Raw genomic sequence first — 19,077 nt, 5'->3', positions numbered from 1 at the left:
AGGGCTGGTCTTCCTCACAAAAAAAAATAAATAAAAATAAAAATAGGTAGTACACATGCGTGGTACAAACTTTAAGAGGCACAAAAAGGTGTACAGAGTAAGTACTACTCTCCAGTCTCTGTGCCCCAATTTCCCCATGGTCCCTCCCTGGACATAACCAGGGTTATCAGGTTTTCATGTATCCTTACAGGTGACTTCCGTGCATAAAGAAACATATGTGAATATTTTCTTTTTTTTTAAAGTATTTAATACATAGGATAGCTTATGACGTTACCTAACAGTGTATCTAGACAATTGTCCACATCAATATATAGAGATGCCTTATTCTGATGACTGCATAATACAGCCCTGGATGACTGTGCCATCCTCATGCAGATGTTTAGGTTGTTTGTATTCTTTTACTAACAGTGCTGCAGTGAATAACCTTGTGCATACTGCATTTCACAAATGTGTGCGTGTATCTGTAGGATCAATTCCTGGAATTGGAATTGCTAGGGCAAAGGCTATATGCACTTGTAGCTATAGCTGTTTTACCAGTTTCCCTCTGGCATTATGCAAGAGTACCTGTTTCCCTACACACTCACAAACATTGTGTGTTATCAAAGTTTTGTTTTTGTGCTACCACGCTCTGTAGATGAAAGTTTTTGATTGTTGCCAATCTGATCAGCAAAAAATAATATCTTATTTCTTGGGATTTTCATTAGCATTTTTCTTATTATGGGTAAATTTGATCAGCTTTTAATTTTTGAGTCATTTGTTTTCTCTGAATTATCTGGTTATTTCCTTTGCCCATTTTTCTATTGATTTGGAAAGCTTTTTTGTAATAATTTATAGGCACTCTATATGTTAAGAAAATTAGCCCTTTGTGATGAGGGTAGTGATTTTTCTCAGCTTATTCATGGTGTGTGTGTGTGTTTTTCCAATCAAATTGTTGTTTTTGTACTTTTATGTAATCAGATGTATCAGTCTCTTCTTATGGTATGTACCTTTTGCATCTTTTTTTAACTCTTTATTTTGAAATAATTATTGATTCATAGGAAGTTGCAAAAATAGTATAGAAAGGTCCCTGTACCCTTCACCCAGTTTCCCCCAAAGGTTATATCTTACATAATTTACAGTAAAATATGGAAACCAGGAAATTGGCATTGATACAATGTGTGTTGTTTTATGCCATTTGGTCACATATGTAGATAGATATAACCACCACAGCAGTCAAGATGCAGGATTGTTCCATCACCACAAAGATCTGCTTCATACTCCCCCTGTGTAATCACAGCCACCCCGTCACCCTCATCTCCCCAACCCGTGACAGCCACTAATCTGTTCTCCATCTCTATAGTGTTGTCATTGCAAGAATGTTTGATAAGTGGAATCATATATTATGTGACCTTTTGAGATGGGCTTTTTTCACTCTGCCCCTCTCCCCATTCCTACCCCTGGCAACCACATGCTAATCTGTTCTCCATCTCCTCATTATGGGTTGGGTTTTCCTGCTGCTCTGCATGCCTGGTAATTTTCGATTGGATGCCAGGCATTATGATTTTCCCTTGGGTGCTGGGTACCTTTGTATTCCTCAACATCTTTATGAGCTTTGCTCTGGGATGCTGTTAGGTGACTTGGAAACAGTCGGATCCTTTTGAGTCTTGCTTTGAAGATTTGCTACGTGGGACCAGAGCAGCTTTCAGTGTCAGAGTCATTTTTTTCCACACTCCTGAGGCGAGACCCTTCTGAGCACCCTGCCCGATGCCTCCTGAATTATGAGGTTTGCCATTGTGGCTGGGGGGACGGAAGCGGGGACAGCTGCTAGTCCCTGTCCTGCTTGATCCACTGGGCATAGTTACCTTTCATCCTTTCAGGGCAGGGAGGTCTCCTTTCCCTGGCCTCCCTTGCGTAGTGTCCTCCCACACTTGTGCTCGTCAGTGGTCTGTGGAATGCTCCAGCAGGACTGCTTGCGGGTATGCAGGGTTCTCTCCCTCTGCCGCTCTCTTCTCTCCAGTCCTTTGCTTTAGAAACTCCAGCTGCCTGGACTCTCCTATCCATCTCCTAAACCCAGGGCATGTTCTGGGCTCTGCTTCAATTCCCCTTCCTGCTCTATGGCCTGGAAGTTCTCTTGAGGGCTCACCTTGTTTGTTTCCTGTCTGCTGGCCTTCCTGTTTCATATATATTGTCCAGTTTGTTTGTTTCAAGCAGGAGGATAAGTCCGGTCCCTGGTCCTCCATCTTAGCCAGAAGCAGAAAGCCTGTTCCTTGGTATTTAAACAAACAAACAAAAACTAACTTTGCCAAAATAAAATTCCCAGAACATAATTGTATAAAAAGATGTTTATTACTGTGATGATATATTATGACTTCAAACTGAAAGTAGTCCATTCCCAAAATAGGGGGGACACACTATTGCAAGTTACTGCACTTTGACATTACAGTTACTGTCTGTTAAGCATTTACTAGGCGTCAGGCATATGCTGAGCACCTTGTGTGGATCACCTCATTTGCTCTTCACTGCTGTGTGAAGCGGAATTCCTCCCAGTCTGTAGCTGAAGAAATGGGCTTAGAGAAGTAACTTCTCTTGGCCTTTGAAAATAAAAAATTATTTACAAAGTATTCTTTCTCAGACTTAGATGTATGGAAAGGATTATTGTGTTTTAATGTAAGTGATCTGCAGGAAAATGAATCAGCATTTTACCGGATGGCAACTGCAGTCTCAGTGTGCAGCAGCACAACGGCCAGCTGCTTATCTCCGAGTGGAGCTCTTATCTTAAGTTAGAGCCTCAGATAGAGTTATGGGAAATTTTTATTTCTAGAGCAAAAGAGGAACATATTTTCTTGGAGGATGTTTCTAGACAAATGGAGAGACTAAACTGGGGGTCTTTGTTCATTTAGTGTCTGAAACCACCCTAGTTGCTGTTGTTGCCATTGGCAGCCTGCCAGAGAGAAATCAAATGAATTTTTTAAATCTTATATTTTTTTTCAAAAATGGGAGTAGGATGGAGTAGAGAGGATAGAAGATTACTCAAGTTAATAATGTAAGTGACTTCCAAAGTTTTAGATAAGCTTCTTTTCATATAGCACAGTGATTTAAGTGTTTGAGTGATGAAACATTAGCAAAATTGGATTAAGAGTATGTAACTATATACAATAATGGAAACCTAATGGAATCTGTTTAAAAAAAGGAAGACCTTTGGCTTAAAATGGGAAGTCTGGGAAATTCTGGGCATCAACCTTATTTCATTCTTTTGTTGACATTAAATTGTAATAGGTTTATTTCACACCTCAAGATACTTTCTCAGCCCTTATTAGCATCACAAATTTTGTTCCCACGAGATGAAAATACCTTGACAGACACACAGGTTGGCTGAACTAACAGGTCGCCCCATGCGAGTTGTGGGCTGGTATCATTCCCATCCTCATATAACGGTTTGGCCTTCACATGTTGGTAAGTATTATGGGCTTGCAATGTTTATTGTTCTTAGAAATGAATATCATTTTTCCCTCTCCATTACATGAGCTATGGTTATTTTAAACCAAAATTTAACTGTCTTTAAGCAGGTGTCCTTATTTTTATTTAGCTACGTTTTAAAAGTGATGATTTATGTCATATTGATTGTTTTTAATAGAGATAAAATTTTCAGTACTCCATTTTGACTGTATTCAGGAAATCAAGACTAACTAAAGCCTGACAATTGGCTGATATCCAAAAAAAATTGAACTGTAACTGCAAATTGCTGATTGCTGAATATCACTGTCCAGTACACTCCCATTCGGAAGACTCAAAGGTGTGAAGAGTGCAATTTACAAAATTGATGTTTACAGTCTCTGTTTAACACATATTCCATCCTAGCTGTTGGAGCTCTCAACCTACCTCCTCACCTCTCTAATCAGTATAATGTAACAAAATTGTTTTCTCTCTTTTTATCTTTACCACTTTTCTTGAATCATGGTCTTTTTTTTGTCTCTACCTGACTCTCTTTTTTTTTTTGGTGAGGACGATTGGCCCTGAGCTAACATCCCTTGCCAATCTTCCTCTTTTAGCTAACATCCATGCCCTTCTTCCTCTATTTTATATGTGAGATGCTGCGACAGCATGGCTTGATGAGCAGTGCGTAGGTCTGTGCCCTACGCATTGCTGCGAACCCCGGGCCACTGAAGCAGAGCATGTGAACTTAACCATTACGCCACTGGGCCAGCCCCCTCTACCTGACTCTCTTGAGAGAAATAGAATAACTTCACTTGGGGAAAGTGAATTAACATTCTTGAGCACTTAACTATGTGCTAATGGTTTACAAACGTTTTCTCCTCTAATCTTCATGGTAACCTGTGAATTAGAGGTCTTCCCCCCCCCACCCCCCCACCCCTCGTTGTACTGAGGAGTAAACAGAGACTCACAGGGGTTAAGTGGCAGAGCTGAGGTTTGAACCTAGGTCTCTTTCAAGTCTGTGCTCTTTCCACTGTGGGGTTCTATTTCTAGTCATAAGGGCTTGAGTTGATCGCAAAATTCTATATTCATCTACATGATATGAATGCCAAAAAATCAACAGCAGACGAATGGTCCTACATCTGGAGTAGCGGTTCTCAGTGTCAGGAGAGTCACCTGGGAGAGCTTTTGTAAAATGTACCTGCCCTAAATTCATCTTTCCTAACCTGGACCTACTGTAACAACCTCTGGGAGTGAGTCCTAGGTGGGTATACTGTGAAAAACTCAAGTAATTCCAGTGCATAGCCCCAGTTAAATACCAATTTAGAATAAGGGAGATAATAGACTTGTTCTGTTTTTGCTGACAGAAATTTACCTGACCTGCTGTGACATAATAGTGACATGCCTAAGATGTCCTGTATTAACTAAAAATTTATTATCAAAACAGTTTTTTCAATGGAAAAGAAAAAGTTTGAAGCTAGAACTTACAATAACTAGAGGTGTTTTTAACTTTTATTTTGACATAATTTCAGACTTAAAGTTGATAAAATGGTGCAAAGAATTCCTGAATACTCTTCCCCCAGATTTGCCAAATGTTAACATTTTGCAACATTTGCTGTGTCATTCTCTCTGTATACATGTGTATATGTATATGTATGTGTGTGTCTGAGTAAAATTTTTTTCCTGAGAGTAAGTTGCAGATACTATTCCCCTCTATCCCTAAGTACTCTTTGGTGTGAATTTCCTAAACACAAAGATATTCTCTTATATAACCTCAGTGCATTTATCAAAATTGAGAAATTAACATTGATATAATACTATCATTTAAATTACTGACCTCATTCAAATTCTTTAGTTGGCTCACTAATGTCCCAATAAAGGCTGTTTTCATAGTTATAAGCATATTCCTGTAAAACCTTAATATCACTGAATAAATTACATGTTTGATCACATCTAACTTTTGCCTCAAAATAATAGCTGTTGTTTTCCTGCCACCATCAATGCTAAAATTAGATTGGCCTCAAATTTCTAGTGGTAATGCCGCTAGCCAGAAAGAAATAAGTACCAAAAACTAATGAAAGAAAGTTTGAAGTGTATATTCCTGAATGATCATTGTCATTATGGTAATAAATTAGAATGGAAAAGATATAATGTTTTGTGAAAAAGAAACTCCATTAAGAATTTAGGAAAAAAATTATTGATCTCTAAAGTGGAACACCCAAAAAGTGTTCAGAATTCAGGGAATGATTGAAGTTTCCTCCTGGGTAGAAGATCCAAGCTGTTAAACAAGAACCTGGGGAGGCGGTGAGAGCAGGTAGGGCAAATGACATCTTTACAAAAAACAGTTAGGAAAACAAGGATACTGCAGAATGTAACTGAAAAAAACCCCTCTAAATTATGAAATGGTTAAGGAGCCAAATGAAAATAATTCAACACAAAATAGATTTGGAGACTAGAGCATTGAGATCTTACCTGGAAATAATAACACCTGACTGGGTAAGCAAAAGAAACAAATAACAGAAAATGTAATAAAGCCTATGCTCAAAAACACTTCTAAGATCGTTAATTTTTTAAATTGCAAATAGAAAGTTCGGAGAGTTAGCATAGCATGAGAGCTGGAAACACCAGCTTTGGATTCTGTTAGGGAACAGGTCTGTGTTAGAATCTCGTTTCAGTCACTTACTAGTTGAGAAGATCTTTTGACTTCTCTGTGCCATGGTTTCCTCTTGGACGGAAAAGGAGAGCATATTATTGGTCTCAGAGTTGTTAAAAGCAGTGTATGAGGGCCGGCCCTGTGGCTTAGCGGTTAAGTGTGCGCACTCCACTGCTGGCGGCCCGGGTTCGGATCCCGGGTGCTCACCGACACACCACTTCTCTGGCCATGCTGAGGCGGCGTCCCACATACAGCAACTAGAAGGATGTGCAGCTATGACATACAACTATCTACTGGGGCTTTGGGGGAAAAATAAATAAAATTATTAAAAAAAAAGCAGTATATGAAATCATGTATATGGCATTTTGTTCCATGCTTCCCAAAGATAGATACCAAAGCATTCATCTGTAAAACTCTCGAGGACACAGTACGATTAAATATCTAAAGTTGGAAGGCAGACAACATTCGAAGGATTAACAATAAGGATACATCAGTTCTCTCAACAGATCTCAGAATATCTGTGGCAATAAAACTATGGCTAGAACTCAAGAAAAAATCGTCTCCCAACTAAGCTGATGTTTACAAGGAATACATTGTTGTAGATTTCCAGAGTCTATGGGACTTTGTAGATGCAAGGATACAACTCATCTCCAAACAGCAGTTCAAGAATTAAGTGCAGGGGCCCTGTATTAGTAAGCCTTGGAAGAAAATGACTGATGAATAAAAACAGGTTGATTTAAAGTGTGTACGGTAAGTATGTTTAATAGGAAAGGAATTCCAAGCTATGTTAAAGAATGACAAATGAGAAGGAGCGAAATTTTTTTTTTCCCGATTAAGAAAAGCTTTAGGAAGGGAGAGGGATGTGACTGTGTGTGACAAGAATTTTAATGCTCTTTATGATAAGGTAATTAGTAGAATTAGGTTATGTTCCAGTGGGTTAAATAAGACTGTGTTCTAAGCATATTTCAAAATGATTACTACATAAATGATTATTCAACAAATTTATTGGATACCTGTATGGAATGATATAGTCACGGTTTCTGCTGTCTTGGACTTGAGGATTTTGTGGAGAAGAAAGACAGTTAAAGTACTAAGGGGAAAACAAAGTAACAACAATAAAGAAATGGGATGTAGTCCACATAGAACTTTTGTACCAGGAAATTTAAACAGGGTAAACACCTGTAAAGATAAAAGCCTCGGGATTAAGAAATGAACACAATAATATGATGTCATTTTTTTAATTTATTTTTATTCCCCCCCCCCAAAGCCCCAGTAGATAGTTGTATGTCATAGCTGCACATCCTTCTAGTTGCTGTATGTGGGACGCGGCCTCAGCATGGCCGGAGAAGCGGTGCGTCGGTGCGCACCCGGGATCCAAACCCAGGCTGCCAGTAGCGGAGCGCGTGCACTTAACCACTAAGCCATGGGGCCAATGTGATGTCATTAAAGACAAGCTACAAACCTAAAATTTTGAACAAAAAAGTGGGCTAGGTTAAGCTATATGGAGAAAATAAAGGTAGCAGTTACATCATTAGCAAAAGGGTGAGAGAAGATAGGTCATTCTGTAATAAAAGGCACAGTAAATAATGAAACTCTAACAATGTTAAATTATGTTCCCCACCATAGCAATAAAATGTACAAAGGACAAAGTTTTACACGTAAGGAATAGAATGGAAACTAGTTGAAGTAGAAGGGCTTGATAACCCACTTTCAAAGTTGTAAGTCATTCCTTCAAGAGTATAAAGTGAGTGTTTTAGCTTTGGGTTAGAGTTTGCAGCGGAGGAGCAGGGGTCAAGCACATACACCAAAACCTTAAAACTTGATTTTAAAAGAATTTCAGGCTTACAGAAAAATTGCAAGAATAGTGTAGAGAACCGGATTCAACAATTAACCTTTTGCCATGTTTGCTTTATCATTTTCTTTCTCCATCCACATGCACATGCCGAGAGTAAGTTGTAGACATGATGCTCCTTTACTCCTAAATACTTCATCGTGTAGTTCTCAAGAACAGGGATATTCACTTCCATAACCACAGTGCAATTATCAAAATCAGGAAATTTGATACTGATATAATCCTATTATGTAATGTACACAGCTTATTATTAATTTTTTGCCAATTATCCTAATTCTGTCTTTTTAGCAATTTTTCCTTTCCACTCTGGGATCCAATCTCAGATCATGCATGGCATTTAGTCTCATGTCATTTTAATCTCAATCTGTACTGGTTTCTCAGCCTTTTTCTCATTCCCAAACCTCTGAACTCCCCACTGCCTCCTTCACTTTCAGCAGATAACACTGCTTCCTACTTTAATAAGAGGAAACAGGAGTCATTAGAGAGGGCTTTTCTCCATTTCTTGTTACGCACCTACTTATCACTGTGCCCATCTTCTCCTTTTCCCTCCTCTTATAATAGAGAATGTGTCCTCTCTCTTAGCTAATACCCATCCATCCACTCCTGCTCTCAGTCTTTGCCTTCCACATCCTCAAGAACCTTACTCTCTTCATTGTGCTTCTCTGTCCTACATTTATGTCCCTTTCTGCTGTACTGGATTCTTCCCATCATTTATTTGTTCCTTCAGCAAATAAATTTGGGTGTCCAGTATGTGTCCGGCCCTCTTCAAGGTGAGAGGGATAAAGCAGCGAATGGGAGAAACAAGGTATTTGCTTTCATGGAGCTTTCAAACATGTCCATACTTCACATGTTGAAGAAAACACAACAAAAAACACTTCTCCCCTTCAGGTCCATCTTGTCTTTCCCCTCACCTTCACCGCCAAACTCAAAGAGGTATCTACATTTACACTTGCTCACCATTCACGCACATGCCTCACCCCACTCTAGTCTGGCTTCCAGCCCATCACTCTGTTGAAGTGGATCTTGCTAAAGGCATCAGTGACATCCATGTTGAAAATCTAGTGAACCTTTTAAGTATCCATCTTATGTGGCATATGACACTACAACCACTCTCTACTTTTTGAAACACTTTCCAAGTAATCACGAAGAGTGTGTGGCTCTTAAGGGAAGAAACTAAGGTAAGGCTCAGAGTTGAAATACCTTGTCCAAAACCAGATGGCCAGTAAGTGGCAGGGTCAGTATCTGAACTGAGGTTTGTATGAATCAGGGGCCTAGGCATTCCACAGCATCTTGCTTTCACTGGTTAAGTGGGAATGCTGTTTTTGAAAACAGGAAATGGAGGAGGAAGTGTAGGTTTGGTGGTGGGGAAAGAGATGTAGTTGAAGTACATCACACCCACACAATTAGCTTACCCAAATTTTACCTATACGTGATTTGCAAAAGAAAAGGGGAAGTAATTTAAATAGTGCAGGCTATTTCATAAATCTCATGAGACTTGGCACTATTTTTAAGTTACTCTTGTATTCACTTTATTGTCCTTATAAGTGCATATTAAAAGGAGAAATGTGCCTGTAGCTATGTTCCTAATTTTAAGATCTGCTCAGTTCTTTCATACAGTGAGGTAATTAGCACTGCTACAAACAGTGATGTCATAGTGAGTTAATTTATCAACAGAGTTGGTGGGTCAAATCAACCTCCCATGACAAATATAATTAAGCAGTTTTCTACAACCACTCATTTTAACAAATTGTATTTTCCTAAACAAGCATTCTGTTCTAGAGGTTACAAGTCAGGACTCCTTCGAATCATTATAAACAAATTTTTCGATATTACAGTACATTTATATGCCCTTCTTAGCAGACTTAGATGGAAACTCCATTAGGACAAGGTATAGAATAAGTGAAGGCTGAACTAAGTGAAGGAAGTGAGGGAGTTGGTCATGCAAATATCTGGGAGAAGAGCATTCCAGGCAGAGAGAAACAGCCAGTGCCCTGAGGAGTGTACGAGGAAAAGCAGCGAGGCCACTGTGGCTGGAGCCAAGTGAGGAATGGGGAGAGTGATGGGAAATGAGGGCAGGGTGCTAATGGGGGCACCAGAAGATTTGTAGACCTTTGTAAGCTATTGTGGATTCTAATTTTTACTCTAAGTGAGATCAGAAGCCATTGGCGAGTTTTCAGCAGAGGTGTGACGTGATCTGATCTGGCTTAAATTTTCAAAGGATCTCTGGATACTAGGTTGAGAACAGACTGTAGGGTGATAGCCGGCTGTTGCAGTGATCCAAGATAGATGTGATGGTGGCTTTGTTGGATCATGGTAGTAGTTGAGGAGGTGGTAGGAAGTAATCAAATTCCATTTATGTTTTGAAGGTAGAACTAACAGGATTTGCTGATGAATTGGGTATAGGATATGAGACAAAGAGAGGAGTCAAAAATGTTCTCAAGTTTTTTGCCTTGAACGCCTGGGAGGATGGAGTTGTTGCTGATTGAGATGGGGAAGGTAGTAGGTTTTGTGGGGGAAATCAAGTCTTTGGTTTTGGACATGTTGAGTTTCAAATGTCGGTTTGGCAAGTGATACTCACATAGACTTGCTTTGGTTTGTGAGCTGTTTGTGACCTATGAGATAAGGAGCTCACACTGAACATAAATCCTTATGTCACTAAGCACGTTGTTTAGTTCAGCTGACATTTTCTTCCTTAAGAAGACTTTCTCAATGAAGGAAGCAGTGCATTAATTTGCCTTCCAGCTCAAGCTCTTATCTCCTTGTGAACAGGTAGTGAATAGTTCACAGACTTGCTACTCAGAGTAGCACTGTATTAAGACAGCTAAGTCAAAGTGTCAGGTAGACGGTTGGATATCTGAATCTGGAGTTCGGGTTAGAAGTCCGGGACTAGAGCTTATTGGGCAGGAGTTGGGAGTGGCTAGTATAGAGATGAGTTTAAAGCCACAGAACTGGATGAAATCCCAGGTCGTGAGTACAGATAGAGAAAAGGACTGAAGACTGAGCCCTGGGCATGCCAATATTTTGAGAGTGGGAAGATGAGAAGGACTCAGCAGAAGAGACTGGAAAAGATCAGCCAGGAAGTTAAGAGGACAGATGGGCAGAGTGGGAGTGTGAGACCAAGTAAAGACAGTATTTCAAGGAGGGAGCAATCAGGTAAATTGAGGGCCAATAATAGATCATTGGTGATCTTGACATGTTATGAACAGTAATCCTTTTCAGACTGAGATAGCAGTCCTTCAACAATGGTTGTGGGTGAAATGGAATGGAACGAATGCTTACAAAGTATCTTTGATGTGCTAGGCATTGTGCTAAAAAATTCTTGCATTTAAAAAAAAATACAAAACCCTGTGAGAGTAGGGATGATGTTTATCTTTATTTAACTGATGAGGAAATAGGCTTAGAGGTATTAACATTTTATCAAGGTCATATAGCTGCACAGAGACCATTTATACAATGCTATATATTTTCAGCAACAGTTCAGCCAGTATTTCCTTCATATTCATTGCTGGGTACTATTTGGTCTCCCTTTTTACTTAAGAACACATCAGGGAGAAGTCCCAATCCAGATCAAAAGGTATAAATGCAAAGAATGTTTAAGAATATATTGCCAAACTAAGTGGGCATAAGTCACTGGACCATACCATGCTCTGCAGTGTTTTGTTGTACTACCTGATCTTTTGTATTCTTCATAAACAATGGTCTGAAGACTTCAGATCTTTAATTTAGCCTCTGTTCAGTTTTTGGTAATCTTTTAACTAATCCTTTCAAATGTTGTTTGGTGCCTGTTTATGATTTCTTTTCAAAAATTGCATAACCATATAGTGAGGTTTTGTTTTTACTCCCTGAAATGTGGAATGGAGTTCTATTGCAGTTGCTTCTATACAATGGTTTCCTCTGTAAGAATTTCCTCCATAATAGTTTTACACTTCCATTCTTTAGTATCAAGTCTAATATATTCACTTCCCTAGAAGCTGTCCATTAAAAGGCTTATTCTAGGAAATCTTTTTGTCTCCTTCCAATGCCTTCCTTTCTCTTTGAGTCCCCTTGGAAGAAATTACCAAGTGTTTTGGGGGCTAACTGAAGTTTTCCGTTTTTCTCTTTCTATGCCACATTTCAGAGCAGGGCTAGTCTTGGGCTAGGCAGCCTAGAGTTATTAATAAGTTTTCTTATTTAATTGCAGACTTCCATAATATCTCCCTAGCCTAGTAAAATGTTTATACTTTGACAATCATATTGTCCTTAGGATATGTCCCTGTCCTGCCTGTAGAATCTGAATCCTGGGAGGATTGTATGCCACTCTTTTCTTTAAATCTTTGTGTCTGTGAGATATAGTTTATTGACAGCAGATTTTTATTTTTGTTTATTTGCAGATGTTCGTACACAAGCCATGTACCAGATGATGGATCAAGGCTTTGTAGGACTTATTTTTTCCTGTTTCATAGAAGATAAAAACACAAAGGTATTGTGTGTGTGTATATGTGTGTGTGTGTGTGTGTGTGTGTATAAACACACACACACACACACACACACAGAATAGAGAAAAACTTTTGCAATTTTAATAGGGTGGCCAGGGAAGGTTTCAATGAGAAGGGTCATTGAGTCAGGACCTGAAGAAAGTGAGGGAGCAAGTCTTGTGGATTTCTTGGGGGAAGAGTGTTCCAGGCAGAGGAAATAGCCAGTGCAAAGACCCTGAGGTGAGTGTGGCATGTTCAGGGGACATTGAGGAAGTCAGTGTAGCTGCAGCAGAGTGAGGAATACTAGGACCGTATGTCCTGGTTTGCCTCTGTCAGTCCCAGTTTTACCCCATAATCCCAGGCTCCTATTCAGTTAGCACCTTGCCTTCTTGGAAGTGTCCTGGTTTGGACAATAACTCATTTGGTCATCCCACAGTGAGATCTGAAAGATAACTGGGGGCCAGATCTTAAAAGACCTTGGCTTTGACTCTGAGTTGGGAAGCCACTAGAGGGTGACTTTATGTTTTAATGGGATCTCTCTGGCTACTGTGTTGATAATAGGCTGGACAGGCGGTGGAGGTGGGAGCATAGGGAGGGAGGGGGTGCAGAATCCATGGCATCTGTGAAACCAGTTAGGAAGATATTGCAGTAATCTACACAAGAGATGATGGAGGTTTGACCACAGTGGTAGGAGTGGAAGCAATGAGAGGTGACTGGATTCTGCATCTATTTTGTTGGCTAATAACAGTAACAAGCGCTACCGTTTATCACCTATTGTATGGTGCCTATTTATTAGGTGTTTTACATGAATATGCTCCAACCCTGACAATAAGCCTTATGAGGATTATTATCTGTATTTTATGGATAAGCAAACTGAAGCTCAGAGAAGTTAAGCAGCTCAATCAATGGTTAGTCTTGCCATCCTCTTTAGAGTGCTTCTGTTTGAATTCTATGTTCATGTCAAGAGGTTTTACTATGTGTCAGTTCAAACAAAAAGAAAATTACTATTTAACATTGTAGGTATGAATTTTGTCAAGACTATCAAGTGTGTCCTGTTGTTTAGTACATTAGTTATAGTCTCAGAATCTGTTATTAGTGAATATTCTTCATAAAATCGCTCTTGTCCAGAAACATTGAAGTTCAGTGTCTTGAACTTTATACTTCATTTGAAATGCTTTTGCCTTTGTCATCATGAATTTATTTATTGTCATTATAAATAGTTGTTGAATAAGTTGGTCAGCTTCCAACAAAGCAGTTTGAATGCTCTGGTTCTTAGTTCCTTGGTTCTCATGTTCATGAGCAATTCTCTGCTGTCACATGAGCATGGCCATCTCATGTTGACTCAGTATATGACCCTTCTTACAGAAACTGATTTATGGCATATTCCATCTTTGGAATCTCTTTTAACCTTCCACTTCCAGAGGGGCCTTTGAGTTTTAGGTTAGAGTCTACTAAATTGCTATAGCTTTTTCAATATTAATCTTTCTCTTTGTGACATTTCTTTCTTTCTTTTTTTTGTGTAGACTGGTCGGGTACTCTACACTTGCTTTCAATCCATACAGGCCCAAAAGAGCTCAGAGTAAGTATGACAGAGACATGTATTATATTGGTGGGTTAATCTCCAGTCTGGGGAATCGATTGTTTTGTTTAATTTTATTTCTCTCACTGGTAAGACACTAAGAATTCTATAGGCTACTTAGACCCATTAACATCTCTGTGAGGAGTTAGAATCTCTTTAGCATCTTGGATATTGAGGATCATATAAGCAGTCTGTTCATTGCAATTACATCACCACAGACCTGGTCCCACATTTCCTTTCCTACAGTTATTCTAAACTGAATTGCCCTGCTACTTTTCCTTTCTCTGGTGAATTGTAAAACAAAGACAGAGTATGCAGAGTATTATAGATTTGTATAGACACTTGTCTTTGCTGTGCCATAAAAAAAAATACGAGGAAGCTCGGTAGTAATACAGAAATATCTCCAAGATAAGTTGTTAAATAAAAAAGGTGAAGTACAAGAATAGTATGTATAGCATGCTGCCATTTGTGTAAGGATATGGAAGAGAAATATATACATGAACACACCAGCATACTTGCTTGTAAATACATGGAATATCTGGAAGGAAACATATCTGTCACCTCAGCAGAGAGGAAGTGGGAATGAGGGAGTAGAGGGTGTGGAGACTTCATTGTATCCTTTACATAGCTTTGGAATGTTGAATCATACAAAAGTGTTACTTGGTCAAGAAACTTTAATTTTTAAAATTTTCATTAAAGTAATAGATGCATATGCATAAAAATATCAAATGGTACAGAAGAACATATAATAAATAGTCTCACTTCTTAGAAGGAATCACTTCTTTCTCCTAATTTTCTTTTTAGTTCTTCTGATGTTTACTTTGATATCTTTAAATAATATACTTTTGATACTCTTTCTTGATTTAATCATTTTAGATATTACCTATTCTTATTATGTTATCTTGCTCTCACAAATGAGGATTTGGCTCACTTACACTGCCCCATCTCCATTGTCCCCAATGTAGTTATATTACTACTTTTCATTCTGTTCTTCTGTTGGTTACTTTTCTAATCTTAAATAAAGTTTGCCATTTTATTTATTCTATCAACAACAGACAATAGACAATATCTTTTGGCTCCCTACTGTTACTTGAAGTTTTACCATAAACCTTTATATTTTCATAGTTGCAAACATCTATGTTCTGTGTTTTAACCATAATTATATTTTCTCTGCTTTGTCTACTAGTTGATTCTGAGGGTAGAAAATGAAGTGTTTATATTATTATGATTATGTAAATATTATTCTGGTACAACCAAGCAGTGTAAAGTAGTAGACTATGATTCCATTTCCTTTCTTATATAGCTTTTTGTTTTTTGCATGGGGTTTTTGAAAGGCTTTTCCCCTCTTATTTTTCTGCCTTTATCACTTCCCTGGGTTCCAAATTCTTAAGAGTAATATAAAAATCTTTGGAATTCCTGCTTTTCCTAGAATCGCTCGCTGCAACCCTCCTTCTTCTTACCCTAATCCAGGACTTTCCTTCATTACTCTCCTGGGTTGGATCCATTGTTGTCTGGATTTCATGTCATCTTTCTTGGTTCACTCTGTCATTTTGCTGTTAAAGCCCTCTAGCAACTTCCTAAGAAAGGTGTGCATATGAGCTAAACCTCAGTTCGTGCTTGTCTGAAAATGTTTTTATTCTTTGTTAATAATCCTAATGGGTAAAGAATTTTAAATCGACATTTTCCCCCTCAGAACTTTAAAGGCATTGTTTCACTGTTTTTAAACATCCAGTGTTACTGATGAAAAGTCTTTTGTCAGTCCAGTTCTTGTTTTTTTGTAGGGTACATTTTTCTTTCTCTCTGACAGGTTTTAGGAACTTCTCTATTCTTGATGTGAAATTTTATATGATATATCTAGAGTGTGAATATTCTGTGATTCAAACTGCTGGACACTTTCCTTCAGCTCTGGGAGTTCTCTGTTATCATTTTCTTTTGTATCCCCAGATAAAACAATCCATAACCTACCCAGTTCCTGGGAAGAGAAAATCTTATTTATAATTCAATCCAATTCCATAATTTAAAGTTTCTTTAAGTTTAAATCAGTCTTTTGGGGATAATTTCTCATTATTTCAATTACTTGCCTTCTCCCCATGTTTGACTCTAAGACAGTGTCTGAAGTATTGGGGAGATGGTGTAAATGAACTTATGCTGTAAGTAAAGGAGGCTTCTTGGTCTTGTGCTGGTTTTGGGAATCAGGGCTGGAGTCCTTCTATTCATGGTCAGCGCTCACTCTTACTTACCCAGTATAATCCTCTCTCATGGGCTTGAAGCGCCAACATAAAGAGATACCTTAATAGCTTCCTCTCATATGACTGTCTCCCAACTTCTCCCCATAAGTTAGTAGAACAGGTATGTCATATTTTTTTTCTCTATTCTTTGATAATTCCTCCCTGTTTTCCCCTTCTCTTTCTAGAACTCCTATTAGTCTGATACTAAAGGTCCCAGATGGACCATAGTGACTCTTTTCACTCATATTTTCTTTTTTTTTTTTGTTTTAATTTCTCTGGTATATTCTTGATTTTATCTTCCAACCCTTACATTGAAATTTTTTATTTTAGCAATTTTATATTTTTAATTTCCAAGAGATTTTTCCTTGTTTAGTGTTTATTCTCATTTCACAGTTTTCCTGTTCTTGATTTATTGATACAATATTGAAATGTTAAATTTTATTTTGTTTTTCTTCAGTTATGTGTTTCCTCTGTGGTCATTTTTTTCTGTTTATTTATTTATTTTTTTTTATCTTTCTTGACCAACATCCTCTTTTAACAACAAGGCAACAAAAAGATGAGTGATAGCTCATTATTTGTATCCCTGGCTTGTCAACAGGAGGCGTCATTTTAGGGTCACTGGGTTGAGAGCCAGCCATTTTTCTGAGGGATCACTAAATGTTAGATTTCAGGTGTCTTGCTCTGGGATGCCAATCTTAACAATTGCTGCCATTTTTTCCTCCTAGATAGATTATTCTGTTAGTTAGGAGAATTATTGCTGCTGCTGCTGTTACTGCTAATGATGATGATTATTTTGGCTTAAGAATGGAAGCCTGGTTACTAAACGTTCTTTGTATACAGCGGCCCAATCGTGGAAGAACACAAAAGAGAATTAAAACTAGAGTCCCAGGTTTCTGTCAGGAGGACCAAAAGGGATAGCCACCTCCAGGAAATCACATAAAAGGAGGAGTGTGATAAAGCAACTTCATAAAGTTGTTTATAAGTTTATGGGCTCACTCTTGAGCCATGTATGCACAGGTCTGATCCTAATTAGCGTAATTGAGAAATGAATTAACCTGGTAGACCACCACATAGGTCCCATACTGACTACCCATACTGGGTAGCAAACATGCAGGAAAGATCTGAAGAACACTACAGAGGCTCTGAAAATTGAACTGACATTGGAACCACAGCCCACTGTGGAAATTTCAACCTCAACTTAATTATTCAGATTGCCTGCTAAAACAAAAACAATAACGTTTTCCATAGAATATAAACAAGACTCAGTATCTCTTAACATAATAAGAAGAATGCAATTCAGAATTACTTGGCATGTGAAGAACCACAAAAATTTCAACTTACATTGAAAAGGATAATCGACAGATGCCAACACAGACATGACAGTGATGTAAGAAATATCTGATAAAGACTTTAAAGCAACAATTACAAAAATGTTAAAAAAAATCACAAGTACTCTTGCAACAAATGTTTAAATAGAAAGTCTCAGCAAACAAATGCAAGACATAAAGAACCAAGTGCAAACTTGAGAACTGAAAAATACGATCACTGAAATATAAGACTCACTGGATGGACTTGACAGCAGAGGAACAAAGGACAGAGGAAAGAGTCAATAAACTTTGATGATAGATCAGTAGAAATTCTCCAATCTGAATAAGAGAGAAAAAATATTGACTAAAAAAGTGAATAGAGAGAGTGACATTGACAAAAATGGCAAAATAGGAAGCTTCAAAAGTCCTCCACAAAAGCAGCAAATAATCTGGCAAAAGCTGTCAGAATCAACTTGATTGGAACTCTAGAAACTAATCAAAACTTTATAGCAACAAGGCAAATGCTTAAGAAAAAACACTACAGTCTCAGCATTTAAAGAAATCTCTGTTGAGTCATTAGATGGCCACTAAGCCATCATGTTATGGCTCAGTGGCCACATAACAAAGAATATAGACTGTAAAAAATTAGTTCAGGAAAGTCACTAAACACACAAACAAAATCAGATAAAACAAGCAACAACAACAAACCCTGGGGAGGAAGTAGAATCTGATTTCCAGAGTTACCCCATTATAATATTCAAAATGTCCAGTTTTCAACCAAAAAATAGGCATTCAAAGCAACAAATATGGGGCCATAAACAGGAAAAATAAATTAATAAAAGCATTCCTGGGGGAAGCCCAGATGTTGGACTTACTAGACAAAGACCTTCAATCAACTAGTTAAAATATTCTCAGAAAGCTAAAGGAAACCATGTACAAAGAACTAGAGAAAACCAGGAGAATAATAGAGAATATATAAAATAAAATATTAATAAAAAGAGAAATTATAAAAAGGAACCAAATCGGAATTCTGGAACTGAGAAGTACAATAACTGAAGTGAAAAATTCACTAGAGAGATTCAGCAGCAGATTTGAGAAGATGAAAGAATCACCAAACTTCGAGATAGGTTGATTGAGATTACCCAGTCTGAGGAGCAGAAAGAAACAAGAATGAAGAAAAATGAACAGAGCCTAAGAGACCTGTGGGACACCTTTTAAAATATTATCAATATACTCATAATAGGAGTCCCAGTAGAAGATGAGAGCGAGAAAGGGGCAGAAAATATATATGAAGCAATGGTCAAAGACTTCCCAAATTTGATGGCAGGCATGAATCTGTACAACCAAGAATCTCAAAGAACTCCAAGCAGGATAAACTCAAGGAGATCCACATTTAGACATATTGTAATCAAAGTGGTGGAAGACAAAGAGAGAATCTTGAAAGCAACAAAAAAGAAGTGAGTCATTTCATATAAGAGATCCTTAATAAAATTGAAAGTCAATTTCTCATCAGAAACCAGGGAGACCAGAAGGCAGTGGGATGACATAATCTAAATGCTGATTAAAAAAAAAAACAACAACTACCAAAACAAG

The 19,077-nt window shown here is 38.0% G+C and overlaps 1 protein-coding gene across 1 annotated transcript in view; it reads left to right on the top strand.

The window, feature by feature from the left end:
• Positions 1-19,077, top strand: part of BRCC3 (BRCA1/BRCA2-containing complex subunit 3) — a 90,917-nt gene that overhangs the window by 8,998 nt on the left and 62,842 nt on the right. Inside the window, 3 exon segments of the mRNA XM_058535055.1 lie at positions 3,345-3,432; positions 12,287-12,375; positions 13,894-13,949. Coding sequence (XP_058391038.1) covers positions 3,345-3,432; positions 12,287-12,375; positions 13,894-13,949 — 233 coding nt within the window.

This window comes from Diceros bicornis, chromosome X (genome assembly GCF_020826845.1).
Source record: "Diceros bicornis minor isolate mBicDic1 chromosome X, mDicBic1.mat.cur, whole genome shotgun sequence".
Lineage (NCBI taxonomy): Eukaryota > Metazoa > Chordata > Mammalia > Perissodactyla > Rhinocerotidae > Diceros > Diceros bicornis.
The sequence above is the reverse complement of the archived record's forward strand: the minus strand, read 5'-3'. Positions and strand labels throughout refer to the sequence as shown.